The 18,655-nt window shown below is 45.8% G+C and overlaps 1 protein-coding gene across 2 annotated transcripts in view; it reads left to right on the top strand.

Annotated features, from left to right (window-relative positions):
* The window catches only part of CDC42BPB (CDC42 binding protein kinase beta), a 1,057,701-nt gene that overhangs the window by 230,133 nt on the left and 808,913 nt on the right, over window positions 1–18,655 (top strand). For both annotated transcript variants that reach the window (XM_085626326.1, XM_085626327.1), the window contains exon 4: window positions 7,364–7,459. In XM_085626326.1, coding sequence (XP_085482452.1) covers window positions 7,364–7,459 — 96 coding nt within the window. The remainder of the gene's footprint in view (window positions 1–7,363; window positions 7,460–18,655) is intronic.

Below are 18,655 nucleotides of genomic sequence, written 5' to 3' on the forward strand. Positions count from 1 at the left end.
TGGATTAGAAGACTGTCACTAGTGAAGATCTGAACACATTTTTATACAGTCCTTGCAATTTTTTATCAAAACACTTGGAGGTCTTGAGCATATAGTTCATGTCAGATATGGTGTCCACTGTTGCAAGACCATGCAAGAAGGGATGCACAAAGCAAAGGGCCTGAATCACCAGTTTTTTCTGTGCAAAGTTGTGTCTTCCTCCTGACTTGACCATGGCGACTACTGATTTAGCGGTAAAGATATGGTTATGACAGAATCCGAGCTTGGAGCTGCCAAGGAACTTCACATTGCTGTTTTTTTTTCCTTGCACACATATTACCAGGAAACAATCTGGCAAAATGGGCATGGGGAATGTGCCTGAAATGTGGAAGAACCGTGTGGCAATCCATGCACAAACATGGTTTGCCTCGCTTATCCTGCATTCCTCAAGGGCAAGCCTGTAATGGTGTGGTATTACCACAGCTCGGAGGTACCACACGCTCCAGTGTCAGGAATTCTGGGTGCAGTATTACTGAATTGAACGTTCCAAAACAACTCCTACTGAGGACATTAATATTTATTCACCTATTACAAAATATTTGTGTCCTTCTCAGCCATTCATTGTCCCTGATTTACCAATTATGTAACTTATTCTCTTTAACAATAGCTTCAATCATCCATCAATCTCGGTGATATAACTTGCACCAGGTTTTGAATGACTTTCTGAAATCTGTAATAAATATTTTTGTATTTAATGTTCATAATTTGATAAATCACTAAACTGGCCCCCAAATAGACGCCATGCCTTTATTTTCTGATATTAATACGGTGGAAAGTTGTGGAAATGTGCCTACATTAAGTTAAATGCTGCTTTCTGCCCCTTACTGAACAGCGTCTATTCCTTTTGCTGCCCAGTTAAAGATGGATAAGCCAGGTAAAGTGATTGAAGATGCATAAGGCCTCAATGGGTCAACGGATAACTCTGGTTAGTGTTGTGGCAGCTGATTCTGGGGCTACCAAGTTTGGAGCTCTATAACATAACAAGTATTTGTAAAGCGCACGTTCACCCATAGGTCTCTGGGTGCTCAATAACAGATGTTTATTGTTACCCAACTCAATGGTACTCATTTTATCGACCTCAGATGGATGAAAAGCTGAGTGACCCGCCGGGACTCGAACCTGTGACCATGAGGTCGAACACAGGCTCCTGCAGTGACTGCATTAGTCTACTGAGCCACCAGACCCGGCGCTCTCTAGTCGGCAATACAAATCTAGACAAAATTTGCACTGACTTGCTGTTTAGGTCTCGGCTCGAAGGCTGCGCTTGCGCAGTCTCGCTCCGAGATTTAATGTTAGGAGTGGGGCTTTAACCCGCCCCTTTTTTTGACCTTCTCCATTGGCTGGCCTCTGAAATACCGGTCAGCCATTGGAGAAGAGCATTGTCTCTCCAAACAAGCCCCGTCTTTTTCGGATTCGGGGGCGTGTTTTTACTTTCTTTCTCTCCTCTGGAATGTAAACATTCCAGCCAATGGCAAGAGGAGAGAAAGAAAAACACGCTCACGAATCTGAAAATGACGCAGCGTTTCTCCAAGGCATTTCTGGCTGACCTCGGAGAAACATGGTTACCAAGTCGGCGAGCTCCTGCTGCTGCGTGGCCCGGGAGATGATGGTCAATGTGCTTTCCAGTTTTGAAATTGTGTGTAATGTATTTACTTCAGTAAATACATTGGAGACATGCCACATAGGCTCTGATTATGTCCCCTGGCCCTACCTTGCCATTTGTGCCATCGCCCTTTTAATATTCTTCCTGGTGAATGCATAGGTAGCACGCTGGAGCCCCACTGCTGGCTGTGATTGGCCCGCCTCCTTGTGTTGAAGGACAGCCTGCCCCCTCATTACCAATGGAGTTCCCGAGCACCAGAAATGCCGGGCCAGCAGGCGCTGTTCTGGAATCTGGGGGTATGAGCACACAGAACCGGCAAGAGAGAGCAAGGGGGAGTTAAGCATGCTTCTGAGCGGCGTGCGCGCAGACAGAACAGAAGTGAAGGCGCTGAAACTGCAGGGGTGGGCAGGGCAGCCCCCTCTCCGTCGGATTTCTCAGAAATGCTGGGACATACTGCTTCGTCGCACTAGCGCCCCGCCGGACTCTGGGACACCTGGAAGGACTACTGTACCCTGCTGCCCATCGTCCGGAGCCTGCTGGACCTCAACAAGTACCCAACAGCGCTGGAGTACCCTCCCCCCAGCAGCTTGCCCGTCGCCCCCAACCCACCGTCACCAGAGCAAGAGGACCGCAGCAGCCCTGCTCCCAGCCCCCGGGGCAGCAGGAGGACTTGTACCCATGACCCCCGCATGGGGCAGCAGGAGGACTGTACCCTTGACACCTGCGACATCAGGGCCAGTTCATCCCCGCCACCCACTCCACACCCGCAGGACAGGGGCGGCGCCGACAAAAGGCATCGGTGCCCGCACAGCGGATGCGGGAAGGTCTACGGCAAGTCCTCGCACCTGAAGGCGCACTACCGCGTGCACACAGGTGAGTACTGGGGCAGCCCGTGCGAGCCACGAACAAAAGTGGGGGTTTCTTTCAGGCTGAATCACAGGTGAGTGTCGAAGAGAAGTGCTGTCGGGAGGCACTCCTGGCGGTGACGCGTGGCCTCAGACACCTCGTGTTGCCTGAGACAGGAGCAGGTGTGAGCCAGCTGTGGGTTGCCTGCCGGGGTGCGGTGAAAGCCTATATACATGTGTCTAGGGCATGGGGCAAACATTGGGGTTATCCGTTTTCTCCCAAAACACGATTTTTATCTCGGGGCTGTGACGAACCTCACTTTCCTACGTATAGTTGCCAAACGTCAGTTTACATGCGAGTCCGCTCTAGAATCATGCCTCATTTCATACTACTTTTTAATGTTTCTAACTAAAAACTGCCTTTTAGATTTTTATTCATAGGCGACGCCGCACTGACTGGTTAGGGTCCATTTTCTAAAGACTGACCCCCCCCCCCCCCCCCCCCCCAACCAAAGAAAATACACATGTAGATGTGTGCATTTATGACTGAACTTGCGGCTCGTGTCTGAGGTTCCTCAGCGCCACCGTGTGCTCTGCTCGTAACCGGGAGGGCGTGCCGTACAACAGACGCTTCCAACATATGACCCCAGACAAAGAGCGGGAAATATGACCGAGGATGAGTCTCCTTCCTGTCCTGTGTGGCTCTGTGTGTGGGTGAAAATGCAATAGATCTCGCATTGGAGAGTGATTAAGCTATTGACATTGTAAAAAATAACAATGCCATTTCTTTAAATGTTTTAAAAACTAAAACATAAACAAGAATAATGTCATGAGCAATGCCAACAGCTCTAACTTTAACAATGCCGAGACCATTGCATTGTAAATGCTTGTTTATTTCTCGTACTGACTTTAGGTTTTACCTCCATGCACAAATTTAACCTGGGATTTACTACCTGACCGCATTTGTGCACGGAAAAAGATAAAAAAATCAGCGTTCTGCAGAATGGAAATCTGCAGTATTGTTGCACTTTCGTCCATTTTTGAGTTGTGTATAGCGCAAACTCGAACCCATGGTATCAGAGCGTTTTACATAAGCACCAACACATTCATTTTAGTAGGCACGGGGAGATAAAATAATTTGCCCAGAATTACAGGATGTTGAGCGTTCCTGTCAAGACTCGAACACGGTCCAGCTTCGAGTTCGACGCTGTAGCCGTTAGGCCACATCCTCTCTTTTGACCCATGGAAGGCATAACGACGAGTTTAGACTGCACCGGGGGAAAACATAACCCTTTAGTACCGTTCCCACCCATGTCTTTCTTACCACCTTGCTGTGTTTTTCTTTACACATACAGAAATGCTGTGAAAATGCACCTCTGAAGACAAAATCTGTTTATATACTTTCTCCATGATTTTAAAATAGACATTAGTCAGGATTTTAGAATATCTCCATTTATGTTTCATAATTAAATGTGAAGATCTTAATACACTCTTTGTTCGGTTTATTTCGTTGGTCATTAAAACGTGTGAAACAAAGTAAAGCATTGGCAATAGTTAGCAGCGTTTTCCCTGGTTAATGTTAAGAGGTCGTTCTGCCCACTTATTTCAGTAGACTCAATGCACAAGGAACCTGCTGCTGCTCAGCCGCGTGTAATGCTGTTTAATGCTGTAATTGAAGCCGCATGCTGTTTCACTGCAAATGCTAGTGCGTGCCGGCCCTTTTTTCTTTTTTTTACTGGAGTTCTCGTGTTTCGGCAGCTCAAAAACTTCGTGTGAGTGTCTGAAATGGTAATACGAAGGCCAGTAGTGTCCAGAGGAGGTGCTGTAATTTCTGTCCATATCTTCTAAAAACCTTTGCTTGCATAGAAGCGCAGAAGGGTCAGTAGTAATAGGACAGGTCCAGTTCTGACCATCGTGACGACCATGTTTGTTGGAATTCTTACAAGCATCACCGCGGGCATAGCATATGTCCCTGCAGCCCCAGCGCTGTGAGGCGCTACCCTGAACAGGGTGGAGGCTTAGCAGCCCCCCAGTGCCCCTACTGGGCAGTGTTATTACAACTTGTAGTCCTATTGTGGCTGGTAGAGTAGGTAGCATCAGGGGCGTAGCTATCAATAATGCAACAGGTTAAGCGACACCGGAGCACAGCTGACTGAGGGGTCCACTGCACCTCCAGTTATAGCTATTGTTCTTAGGTCATCACCATACCAACATTTCAAGTTACATCACTGGCACACGTTTCACCAGGGAATTATATGCTTTTCATGGTCCTCACAGTTTATATAGTTCAGAAACGTCGATCTTGGTAATCCCAGCTCACGCAGTTGACAAATAGTGTGGGCCTGGGTAAATTACTTTGTCTTAAGAGGTCCCATTTAGTTTATTTAAAATTGGGTGTTCTTCGAAACGTGAAAAAAATTGATTAGTATTTTAGTATAGCACACACTGTTACGTGTATTGCTACACTTCAATGCTATGACATGTACATGGGTAAGGGCGCCATGAAGCAGAAAACCTGACGCTACCACCACTATCTTTGTAATCACACTGAAATATGGCTTTATTTCACCCCATGTCATTATTTCACACAGGTGTTTTTTTAAAGGCCTCTTGTGTTCGTATCAAGCTTAGTAAAAAAAAAAGGGCGGGCGTGTATGCAATGGGTCGTGTTTGTGTCTGCTGCATACAGGAAATTAGAAGTGTCTGCTCTGGGAGAGGTGTTGCGCTTTGTTTACAAAATACTTGAGTATTTCGTCACGCCTGGATGAATAAATAATGTTCCTGCTCGAAGGCAGATAAATGGCTGAGGACTCCAAGGAGCCACCAGTGACCCCAGGAGAGTCCAGGAAGACGGATGCCCTCCACCCCTGCCTGACACCTGGCCCGGCCGCTTACCTGCAACTTAAAGTTGCTCCGAATGTTAGCAGCGGTTAATTTACCCTCCTTCTGTGTAGAGACTTTCCCTGATTAATCGCTTTCTGGTAATTCGTGCTGCTAACTAATGTCAGAGTGAATTACCCCACAGACTCTTTCAAGCTCTGGTCCGGGACGCAGGGGTCAGCGGCACCACTAAGCCCTCCAACGGCCACACTCTGTCCAGCCGTTTGTTTGCTTTCAAGCATGTTTGCTGTTCTTGCAGCTAAGCCTGGCGACAACCTGCTCGAGCTCCCAGCTCGTCTAATTGGCCTGCTGCAGCAGCAGCGAGCACACGATTTAGCAATGTTTTGTTTAAAAACTTCTGCTCCTACCGACACTTTGAGATCGGGTTTCCGGCAGCTTAAATCACACGTCGTCCCTGCGACTTCCCTCAGAAATGCTGTAAGAAAGTATTAACCAGTCATTGCTTCGGGGAATTGCTGGCAGTAGTGGGTTGAAGCAGGTGTGTGACTTAGGTTCGGAGTGTTGCAGTGCCTCTTCTGAGAACAAGCACGGGTTGGCTAATAAAGTAAATAACCAAGCGCGGCCGGACCGCGCTACAAAATATTTAAATAAACAACATATGCAAATGTGAAAAGCGCCCTGCACAGCTGAGCCCGGCGTCAAGTGTGGTGGAAAAGAGTGCGTAGGGACCAGTTAAAGGAGACAGTATCACGCCGCATGTGAAAGATCCAATCCTGATGGGCGGGGCCAAAAGGAGACAAGGCGGCAACAAGGAGAGACTAAAAAGCCTCCTTTAAATGAGAAGCCTGCGTTTAGCCTAAGCTATGATGCGAGCCAATGGGAAGAGGGGGCAGGGCTTCAAGTCCCCTTCCTCGACCGTATCGATTCCAAGAAGCTCTCGGATGCCGAGAGCAGCGCATGCGCGCGGCTTTCGCCAGCCGAGACCTAAAAGTGTGGACCATTGATTTGCGAAACAATGAACACCTGTTATTTCAGCTGCAAGAGACCCAGGGCCGAATGTGCACTTTACAAATACAAGGTACGTTAGAGTATGTTATGTTCAGGAAGTAGAGAATGAGATAAACCTGGGCATTATCTTTATATTGGTGAATCAAGATGCCAAAATCTTTCAGAGGTTTATCCATCCGTTCATTGTGGATATTAAAAAGAATGGGTACTTCAACGAGCGCTGAAGGACACCGTAATTTTGAAAAACAAGAGACGGTCATGACATTGGAGAATACAGGTAAGAGGAAGTTTTGATGACTTGATGTAAAATCTACAGGTGCTCTAAATATGAATCGCTGCTTTGTGACTATGGAGTTGCTTCTTTATCCTAAATATGCAGTTCTTTCCTTTAAGCATAGTGCATGACAGTCTGACAGATATTAAGTGCAACACCCATATCAATAATTTCAGGTATGGAAGGGACCCTAAAAGAAACACCAGACTCTACTGGATCTTTCGTTGATAGAACCCACTGCAGCATACACCCTTTGTTTTTGTAGGACATTTCTGACAGTTTTCCAAGAATGTTAGTCCCTTGTGGATGGGGTTGGAATAATCCCACCTAAAGACAACAACACTCGTCCCTAGTGAAAGTTAATAAGTACTTGCTAATGGTGAACGGACAAGTTAGGACTGTAATTGAATTCATGAAAGATAATAAACTTGAGCTCTATTAAAGGCAGAGGTGGCATATGGAGGACTACTTGATGAGATCATCTTTGTAGGTTATAACCATCACTCCCCCACCTTGATGGCTGGCTATGTTGAAATCACCGAATATCAGAAGGAAGGATAGAAGTCAATGAGACTTTAAGAAACCGTGTTTTGTGTCCAGGGACAAATGGTATAAATTAAACTGCTTTTCTAATGTGAGCCATGTACATGTAGTAACAGGTATAACATTGTAATATTTGCTTGTTGAAAATCGGAATAATTAAGGAGGATGGTATAATGGATGATATAATTTTTTTTTCTGATATCTCAACAGACTGCTTGCTTTCGTGAAGAAAGAAACGTTTTGGTGAATGGAGATTGTCAATGGATTACTACGTTGCACTACGCCTTCCAAGATGAAAATTATTTGGTATGTTTGTTATTTATACTTTTTATATTGATTTGCAATATGTTACAGTGCAGGAGAATGGTCTGCATCTTAAACATTGTTTGTTAACAAAGAGTGTGTATAAGCATCTTTGTAAAACTTGGATCAAGAATTATGGGTTGGCAAACCTTTCAGTCAGAAAATATCGGGTGTCACTACATGGTGAGTGTTATACCCAGTATTTATTAACACTTTCAACAAAATGAACCTTGCCCTTTCATCTCTAAATAGTATAATCTGTAAAGAAAGATGTCAAGGCTGTCAGCTTGATAAAATGCAAGTCTGTAGCAACGTTCAAAATAGAAGAAATATTTTTCCCAAGAGGAGGAAGCAATAAGGTGAAACGATTAACACAGGCTTTTCAAAAATAGTTTCAAAGTCCATAGAAGTGAAGGCCAACAAGATTCTATGATGAAAATCTGGTAATAAACTCAAAAGAATAATCCACAGATGAATGTAACTTACTTTCCAGGTGTGCAGTATTTTTTGGTTTACTAGAGGTTGGTGGCACGAGGTGTGTGGCAAACAGTGCCTACTGTCTCATCTCTTTCTGCATGCTTCCTCTGCTCTACTCCAAAGAATCTCCCCTCCCTATGGAACTTATTGTGAAGCCAAGTTCATTTGTGTTACTTCTGGTACACATGCACTGAATAAGGAAGTGAGGACCTTATGTTGCACTGCCCTTGGACTCAAACCAGTTTCTGCATGTCAGTTTGTGATTTTGGTAGATTAACACTGTCAACAACAGAAGGAAAAGAAGACATGTTGCCGCTAAGTGGAGAGCTAGTCGGCCTGGGAGGTTGCAACTACCCAAGAGGCTGTGCAATGATGATTGGACTTACTGGGCAATAATCTTACATCAACGTTGGTGCAAATGAGAGGCTGCTGTTACATCCATCACATCATCTGATCTGTGAGACCATTGCGCGAGTACCATGACGTCTTGACTGCGACCAGAGTAAAAAGACTGAGACCCACACTGAGAAAATGGAAAGCGAGGGCTTGAACCTTTCTGCTCAAACTAAACGCAGGGTAAAAACTTGTACTAATTTGCACACCTAGTCCATTGTCTGCTAATAGCAAAATATCTCCACCTGGGCCTAATTTGTGCCTTTGCCTTAGAATATTGGGGACTTGAGCTAGAAGGGTCACCCAAGTTGTGAGAGAATACTGGAAGTGGCAGTCTAGTGCTTATTGAGATAGCAACCAGAAATCGAAATCCAACCCTGTATTTACCAATCTAATTTAATTGTGTAGTATTTAGTTCTGCTGTGTAATTTAAGACTAGCACTGGGTTAGACATTGTTATTTTGTCTGTTGGTTGACTGTTGATTTCTGAGCACATGACCTCCATGAAAAGCCTTTGACCTCTCGCCATCATTTCCCTGATGGCCAAGTGCAGAAAGAGTTATTCTTTGCTCAGTTTGTAGAGCAACAGTGAGGCGGGACTCCAGGGCACCACAGGTAAACTACCTCTGCCATAATGTTGGAGCTCAGTAGACTTTCACTGCCTTTGTAAACCAGGTCTTATAACATGCCTGGTTGTGTGGTAATGCCTTGAGATGGTAGCCCATACCAGTTTAAACCCCTACAGTCAGACTGAAGCTCCCTGGATCAAATTTTGCTTTTCTGTATCGTCACCACAGATTTTGCTCCATTTTCTGCACCCTGTTTTGCTTGCTTTAGGACTCGAGCACTTTACGTTTGCAAAGAGTGGTAAAGTTCATGTGCTTCCCCTCTGTGCTGTACATTGGAACACCCTATTTGGCATATTTAACTTCCTGTACGTCCATTGTGAATGATGTCTTAAGTGAGCCATGGAAAGTTAAATGTTATATTTAGGCTGTAGTTTGTATTTACACCGTATTTATTCTCCCCACATACATGTCAATAAATATTTTTTTCCCAGTTACACCACTGTGCTCTTGCAAGGCTGCAGTTTAAATGCACTGCAGTAACACATGGCAGAGATAGTGCCATGTAGAAAAAGCAGTGTTTTATATAGTCATTAGTCCCCTCTAAAACTGCCTTCTAAACTGAGAAGGCAGGATGTTCATATATTAATAAAAAGAGAGCACACTGCATGTCGAAGTTAGTTTGCCCTCACAGTGTAATAAAAACCAAAAGCTATTTTACTTTGTAGGTCTCGTCTGACCTTTCCCTAATAAGTCTATGTGTGGATAAAATAATTATTTTCTTCCTCTGCTTAGGAAAGTGTTAGTAAAATGTGTCAAGTTATTCTCTGCTTTGTTTTTATCATCTGACTTAATGGGAAAATCAGATTTTTGATAACTTGATCAATAAAGTAACTTTGTAAAAATATGCTTTAGGCGGCCCTACCTACAACTGGCTTAAAACATTTGTTTATACCCATCAAACCTCCAGAGCAGGATTATGCATACTTGGCTGGGGACACATAACGACTCTGGGTCGGACAGTGGCTTGCCTTTGGGCCCGGGAAAGACTAGTGTGTGGTAATTGCTGACTACTTAGCAGGGATTAGTTATCTGGGAGTAGTAGGAACAGTTGGCAGAACAAAGGGCTACTTTTGCAACCTCTGTTTTGACTTGGAGATGCCAGGACCCTCCTGGACAGGCCATCCTCAGTCACTGTAGAAGGTAGCTGGAATACACCTCTTTGGCTAAACGAGAGGCAAGAGCTTTGACTTAGAGGACAATGCCTCTGGGCCAGGGAAAGGCCAATTGATGCTAACTGCTGACTACGTAGCAGGGATTCGTTTTCTGGGAGTGGCAGGCACAGCTGGTAGAACAAAGAGCATATTTAACACTAGCTCTTTTGCCTTGCCAAGGAGGGTGTAGGAAATTTGCCCTTTCTGCTTGGATTGTTCGCCTTTTGCTGGGCCCTATATTTTTCCTGACTGTGGAACTCTGTTCACTTTAACCAGTGATAAAGTGCTTGTGCTCCCGCTTTCAACATGGTGAAATCGATAAACTTCTGATTGGCATATCAAACTTATCTGCAAGACCATAGTATATGATACAAAGGGTACCCAGGGCTTGCAAGTTAAATATCAGTAGTGGTGTACAGCACACATGGTTCTTTTGAGTACACTGACAGTGTAGTCTTTAACCAGTCGCAGACACGTTGTCACATTGGGACCTTACACCTCATCAAAAAACAGGTGTCACACAGGAATTATGTATTAGCCCTGCACTTTATAATATTTACAGGGCCCCCTTAATTTCTTTGATAACCTCTTTGCAGTTGCCACTATTTCGTATGCTGATGATACACAGCTCATCCTTTCGCTGGATAAAGGATTCTTAGGCTCAGAACGTAATTTTTAATGGCTTAGCGTAGTTATCTTGTGGATGCAAGTAAACTATATGAAAAGCAAAACAGATAAAACAGATTCTCTTATTCTGAAAATCCAACCTTTTCTGAACACCCCAATAATGGCCAAATTCCGTACTCCCGCCTCCTGCCACAGTAGAAGTTGCACGAAACATGGGAGTAAAATTCGACACTGCCCCTCCTTTCCACCCACATGGCAGCGGCAGGCATGTGCTTTAATTTAATCAAGTCTTTAAGAAAGTTTTTTTGACTTTCTTCTTTGAGCTGCCAGGAAATTGGTCTCATTTGCTCTTCATCTCTCGGCTCAACCACTTAGTCTATATGCTGGAGCCTCTGAATCCATTTTTTACATACTGCAGACTGTGCAACACGCGGCCACTAGACTTGTGTTAAAACTCCCCAGACAGAGCTCTGCCTCCACCACTTTGAAAATTGACACTGGCACCCAGTACATAATAAGAGCCTTCTTAAGACTTTTTAGATCTTGCCTGAGCCAGCGCGCATGCGCTGCTCTGCGAGGCTTCTAGTAAACACTTCCAACTCAGACCACACGCTCGTGCTTTTTTTTTGCTCCCATACTATTGGCCTTTGCGTGCGTCTTTCTAAGAAAGACAGCACGCAATTGGCCAAAGGCGGGTGCATGTTACATCTTCTCTCTCCCCTGCCCTAGGGAGCTCGGGAGCAGCAGCAGCGCATGCAGGTACCAGCTGCATACCTCACATTCCTTTCGCGGCCGCGTGGCCGCACTTGTGATCCCAAGAGGTCTGAAACTCTGACAGGATGCCAAGCTGCGTGAGCAAGCACTTCCCTGCACACTTCTTTGGCCAGTATGTGCTGGCAGCTTAAACCATACTACGAACAGCACACCTGTGAGATTTCCTGACATACAGATGCCTCCGAGAGGCCGGCGGGGTTGGAGAGGAGTCAGTTACACACCACAGTCCGCCCTCCTGTCCTGTGCCCCACTTTCCAACATCTGAGAACTCCGTTTGGAGAAGCTTGAATGCAGCATTAACTCTAGTCCCCTCTTCCGCTGGCACCCGCGCTATGGGACGACATTTTCTTCAATGGGAAAGTGGAAAACTTTTGTAACTGAAGTGCTGCTACGCCTTGAAAAACCCTGGCATCGGTGGAACGTTATTTATATCTTATAGTTCTCCATGACAAATGAATGGAACAGCAGACAAGAGTATTAGAAAGAAATTAAACAGAGAGAGGCGCAAGGAATGATTCTTCAGTCTGAAGCTCCATTACAAAGACTCGCTCGCGCCAAGCCCGGGAACCCTGCTGCTGCCGCCTGCATCTGACAGGCCGATGGAGCCGCAAGAGACAGGAAAGCAGCTCGTCGCAGTATAATCAGTGCAAGCCTCTCTGGGAGTGATTTCCTCCTCCCTTCCTTGCTCCTCCTTCCGGCACTAAGCAGTCTGACCCACCTTGCCACCTCCTTCTCCAGGCCCCACCTCCACTCTGTTCTTTTTCTCCCTCCTGCCTTCTCACTCACAGAACGGTCTTCTTACAATGCACATCCCGTGTCTTCCTAGTCCCACCCCCGCGGCCTGTCCACTCGCTGTTCAATACAAAAATGCTTTATTGGCAACATAAACCGAGCAAACATTGTTGAAGTATACACGTAAGGCACAGTACTGAAATTGGAAAAAAATACTCACATTTAAATTGGGGATCAAGGTGTGACAACGTGAATGGGACAATCTGTTTCAAAGGCTGCATTTTAAAATTGTTTATGGGGTTAAGGTGCCTGCTACAGAGATATTTGTGTGCCATGCAAATGTCAGAGGATAATAATGGTAAGATAGCGCTGGTGGTTAATGTGCTTGCTGGTGAGTCATCACAGTTGTGCCTCATGAGGTAGCAGAGAGGGTTAATGAATTTCCTGCAGAGCACACTGGGTAACATGCAGATCATAGATGTTTAGATGGAAGCCTTGCCTAGGACATTTTGTTGGCATTCTGGTGAAAGCTTTCCTGGGAATGCATTTTGTCCATTGCTTACTATTGGCTTTGCGGTTTGTAACTCACAGTTGCTTGCATTTAATGTGCTGGCTTTATTTTGCTTTAACCGCACTTCAGCCCATTCTAAGTGCTATAAAGATGCTGTGCTGTTACCGATAAGTGGCATCGTTGGGCCTCTGAAGTTGTTGAACGATGAGTGGGCCCTGGCATACATGCCTTAGGTGATCACCAATAACCTCCAGGCACCGAGGGTGGCAGAAAGAAGGTTCATATTTATTTTGCTGTTAATTCTCAAGTGTATAGCTGTAGAACGGTATACAGTTTTTTTGTGGGGGTGGGGGCGGTAAATTATAGTGGGGTGTCTTGAACATGCGGCTTTGTGTTCTCAGCCCTGGTGCCAGTTTGTGTAGTTGTGGAGAGCTACATAACTTTATAAATAGGAGTCTAGACCTTTGACCTACTTAGTTTCTAAGCGCTATGTGGAGGCTGGGCGCTGCAATCCACCAGCACGTCTGTACTTATATGCTGGGGCACCCCAGGCAGGCTGATTTCTTTTTTTTCGCTGGTTGTCCCTCGTTGCACATCACCCTGGGATGTACAAACAGCAGATTCCAAAGCTGAGGCTATTGTGGCCCGGGCTAATCTCACTGCTTGTTACCTGTGAGTGGCGGATGTCCATAGCGCCTCACGCTTTCACAATAACTCTCCACTACTCTTATCTAATTAAAGTTCTATTTCACAACATCCACCCTCCTGTTGTTTATATCCCACACCTAACATTAAAAACTATAACAAACAAAAATTAAAACAAGCAAGGAAAAATTGACAGCATTGCATAAACAGATAAACTACAACACACTTTTGGTGCTAATTCTGGTTTGTAGTAGGATACTTGTGTTGTATATAATATTTTTTAGGTTATATATAAGGTGCCAGAAATGGTTATAACACTATTTTTATTATAACTTATACATTTTCAACATGCTGCACAGCATTCACAATGCTCTACAACACATATTAAAAATGTTAACAAAGCCAATAGCTTTGTCTAAACTTATAACTCCCCAAAGGCGAGACCTATTGACTATGCCAATGCTTGTTTTTTTACTGGTGTTCAGATTATTTCAGATAGAGCCACTGGACCCAACTAACTTAGCACCAGATTTACACACTTTACCCCCACAAGAACTCTCAGAGCCGTTCAGGTTAATCTTCTTAAGCCCCCTTTATTCAGACTTAAAAACTGGAGTTGCAAATCCTTTCAGTGCTTGGATCCAAGATGTGGAATCTTCTTCATAGGCACCTGCATTTCACGGAATCAGAAGACCTGGCTCTTTCTGGCCCCAGATGCATTCTGCTATTCTCTTATTTAATGATTATTTTTGTTTCCCTCTTTTTGTGTTAATGATATTGTCTGCAACAGGTTACATTATTACATTTAATAATGCAAATGTCAGTTAGGAAACCGCAAGAACAAATAATTAAACAACTATTTTTAATAGTTACTAAAAATCCAAATCAATAATTAATTTTTTTAACTTCTTTTTTATTATAATCTTGAAAAACAAGGCACAAATCATTTAAACAACGTACATAGACGTTACATTGCAGCATTAAACATTCTGACAGCATTGGTTCATCGTCTAACACTCCGTAATAGTGATTAACAGCAACCCACAATTGAGTCCCCCACCCCAGCCTAATCTTCATCCTCAGTACCCTCGTCCTCCTGTATTTCTGGCGGCGTACATATGTATCCCTGGAATTTATTCCAATTTCCCCAAACCCTGTTCCATTTGCGAGGACAGCCCCGGCCCACAAACACTGTTCTTTCGGTCACCATTGCCGCGTCCATATCTTTACACCATGCTGCGAGCGTTGGCAATTCTGCGGAGCCCCATTTTTGTGCGATATTATGTTTTGCCAACATTATCCCCAATGTTGCCCAGGTCTGTGCTATGCGAGTAAGGTCATTCGGCTCCCAAACATTTAGCAAGCATCGCCTGGGCTCCAGCACTAGTGACAGTTCCTCTGCCTGCGATATTGTTCTCATCACCTTAATCCAGTATTCTCTGACCTTTGGACACTGCCACAGGGTATGGTAAAATGTGCCCTCCTCCCCACAGCGTCGTAAGCAGTATGGGTGCGGTGCTGTACCTATTCTGTGAAGGGTGAGCCTAGTGTAATGGGTTTGGTGCAATATTTTAAGCTGCACCAATCTAAGTTTTGAGGGTATTCCCACCTCCCGCGGGGAAGCTAATGCCTCTTGCCATTCCGCGTTGTCAAGTTTTCCCATGTCGCAGGACCACTTTTCCCTAAGCGTCATAGTAGGATCAGGTAGATTGTTAATTAGTTTTCGATAGGTGAGAGAGGTAGCCCGCTTGTGCATATAGTCTGTCAACAGCCTGTCCTCCAGGGGGGTTGCTTCCGGTGCCAGGTGTGAGGACAGCCTGCAATGCGTGCTTTATCTGCATATAGCGAAAGATTTCAGTAGGCGCTAACTCATACTGTTGTTTAAGACGTTCGAATGAGACTACATTGCCTTTGCTCCACATGTCCCCCCACCGTGGAAATACCAATTGCGTCCCATTGAGCAAACCCCTTACAATTCCTAAGCCTTCCCAATCGATGCGTGTCCCAAAGAGGGGTGAGTTGTGTTATAACCCCGCGCCAGCCTAGTCTGGTATGTGCCTCATACCATATGGTAACTGTATGTGTTGTGGGCCCTAGCAAGGAGATGCCTTGCTTCTTGTTGTACAGGGCTGTTAGCACGCCTTCTGTCCCCAATCCCGATCTGTCCGCTTTGAATGCGGGGTCCGCTTGCGGGGAGTGTATCCATTGATTAATGACCTTTAACTGAGCTGCCCAGTAGTAAAACTGTATGTTTGGGAGTGCTATCCCTCCATCATACCAGCCCTTAACCAATTTTTCCTGTGCAATGCGTGCTGGTTTGTTCCCCCACAATAGGCTCGCTACCTGAGCCGTGATCATTTTAAAATAGCTGGGTGGCACTGGGAACGGCGTATTCTCCAGTGCGTACAGAAATTTTAAAAAGTGCAGCCTTTCCCAACAATGTCAATGGTAATGTTCCCCAATGTATCGCATCTCTCTTCAGCTGCTCCAGGGGGGGCACAAGGTTTAGTTTGAAGAAGTTACCTGGATTGGGAGTTATGTATATGCCTAAATATTTAAAACCATCTCCTGCGATCTGCAACGGGCAATCTACTGGAAGTTGAGGCGATGGGCCGCACAGGACAAACATGATCGATTTGGACCAGTTTATGGTGTATCCTGATTCCCGGCCAAAGATTTCACATATATTTAAGAGTACCAGTATGGAGCGTCTAGGGGAGGTCATATATAGTAATATATCGTCCGCGTAGAGGGAGATGTGGTCTTCCCACCCTTCTGCCCAACTGAGTGCTCGGATCATCGGCTCCCACCTAATCCACGCTGCCAGAGGCTCCAGTACAAGGGCAAAAAGCAGAGGTGACAGTGGGCAACACTGCCGTGTGCCTCGCGTTAATGAAAAAGTCCCGGAAATATGACCATTGGCCGTAACATGTGCCACCGGTTTTGTATACAACAGCCGTATCCATGCGCAGAATTTAGGGCCAAAGCCCAAATAAGTTAGCACAGTGAATAGGAAGGACTATTCAACCATGTCAAACGCCATTCGCGCATCTAGGGAGAGTATGACAGCTGGCTCTTGAATGCACGGTATGCGGGCCATCACCCTGTGCAGGCGTCGCAGGTTTAGGGCCGTGTTTCTGCCCGGCATGAAACCGGACTGGTCCGGATGTATTAGAGTCTCCAAATGTGGTGTCAGTCTGATCGCAAGGAGTTTCGCAAGAATTTTGGTTTCTGCATTAATAAGAGATATTGGGCGATACGAAGTACATTCTTCAGGGGGCTTTCCAGGTTTTGGGATTACCACAATGGTGGCTAATCGTTGGTCAAACGGGAGTTCACCCTTCTGCAGACTGTCGGAGAACATATTCAGTAGATGTGGGGCAATAGTCCCAGCCGCCGTTTTATAAAGTTCTATAGGTATACCATTTGGTCCTACCGCCTTTCCAGATTGTAGTGAGATGATTGGCAGTTGCAGCTCCTCAACCGTGAGATCAGCCTCCAGTGTGAGGGCTGCTTCCGGACTGAGTTTGGGTATAGCAATGTCCTGTATATAAGACAGTGCCTCATCCACAGACATGTCTGAGGAGGACGTGTATACCTGCTGAAAGTGTGACGCTAGAGGTTGTGTTATCATCTCTGGGTCAGTTGTCTCCTGGCCGTCCCTCGTCTGAAGCCGCGTTATCCATTTTGTCCCTTGCTCCCTTTTGTCAAGCCATGCCAGAAGTTTTCCGGCCTTATCACCTATGTCATAAATCCTATGCTGTGTGGCCGTCAATCGTGACTTAGTTGCTTCCCTAAGGTACTCCCTGTGTTGCTGCTGCATAAGACGTAAATGCTGAGATGTGGCCGGTGTTGGATTATTGGTATGCTGGGAATCAGCGTTATGTAATGCTAACTCTATATCATGCAGTTCCTGTTGTTTTTCCCGTTTATGACCTGTAACGGAGGCGATGACTTGCCCTCTGAGAACAGTCTTGTAGGCCTCCCACAAGGTGGTTGGGGAGTCGACCGATAGTACATTCTCCCGGAAGTAGTGTTGTCGCCTGAAGGATAGCTCTCTTGATCTTGGGGACCTGCAGATAACCTGGGTATATGGGATAGACACGTTTCCGGACTCTGTGGTGATGTGTATGATAACAGCACTGGAGAGTGGTCGGAGATACCTCTTGGCCGAATCTCTACCCTGTCAACATTTTTCAAACTATCTGCGGAAGTGAAAAAGTAATCAATTCCAGATAGACTGTCGTGAACCCCTGAGTGGAAAGTAAATTGTGGCGTCGCGGTGACTCCTCCACACATCAGTAAGCCCAAGTGCCTCTAAGAAGCTGGCAAGGCGGGAACTGCCTGTCGGTTGCTTCCTCACAGGGTAGCGGTCTAGGGTCCCATCTATAATGGCATTAAAGTCTCCTCCAATCAGTAGCTCCCCCTCTGGAAGGTCAAGCAAGAAGTCATTCAGAGCTGGAAGTGCTGCAGCATGGAGGGCCGGGGTATATAAACTGATACGATGTTAACCGCTCGTCCCTCCCACTGACCTATAAGGGCCGCGAAGCGACCGTGTGCATCTGTCTTTGTTTTATGAATTATTAACGGTGATTGCCTCCTAACCAGGATGCCAACCCCCCGTGATCCTGAGGAGAACTCCGAGTGTGCTACCATTTTAAACCCCCACCTGTCTAACTCCTTACATGCAGCCCCGGTAAGGTGTGTCTCCTGCAGCAAAGCCACAGTCGGGGCGCTTAGTTTTAAGCATTGCAAAACTAGGCCTCATTTTATTTTGTCCCCCAGGCCACGCACGTTCCACGTAATCGGCGATAAGGGAGCCACGTGAGTCACGGGGGGGGGACCTCGGGTCAATGGCCAGTGGGTCCAGTACTTTCATAGCCGACATAGTGTAAGAGTGGTATCGCGGATTCCTGTGCGCGATGTGTATTGCTGAACAGTGCCTGAGAATGTGTCATATATGTGTGCCTTTATAAAAACTAACAATTAAAAACTATCAAACCGCTTAAACAGTCCCAATCCTCCCACCCCCCTCTCTGCCTCCCTGCTGGGCGGACTCAAAACTATCCGCCCCCCCAACTCTGCAGAGTGCTTAGTACCCAATCCCATAAACAGTACTTATGTGTGGGGGTGAGAAGTCTGGGGGGTACCGCAGCCCATCCCCACCCCAAAGACTATCTTTCAGCCATGTTCTGCTGCTTCTGCCCAGCAAGACCACTTCTGCGGTCGTCTGCCCAGTCCCCCAGCAAAGGGGGGGGGG

This window comes from Triturus cristatus, chromosome 9 (genome assembly GCF_964204655.1).
Source record: "Triturus cristatus chromosome 9, aTriCri1.1, whole genome shotgun sequence".
NCBI lineage: Eukaryota > Metazoa > Chordata > Amphibia > Caudata > Salamandridae > Triturus > Triturus cristatus.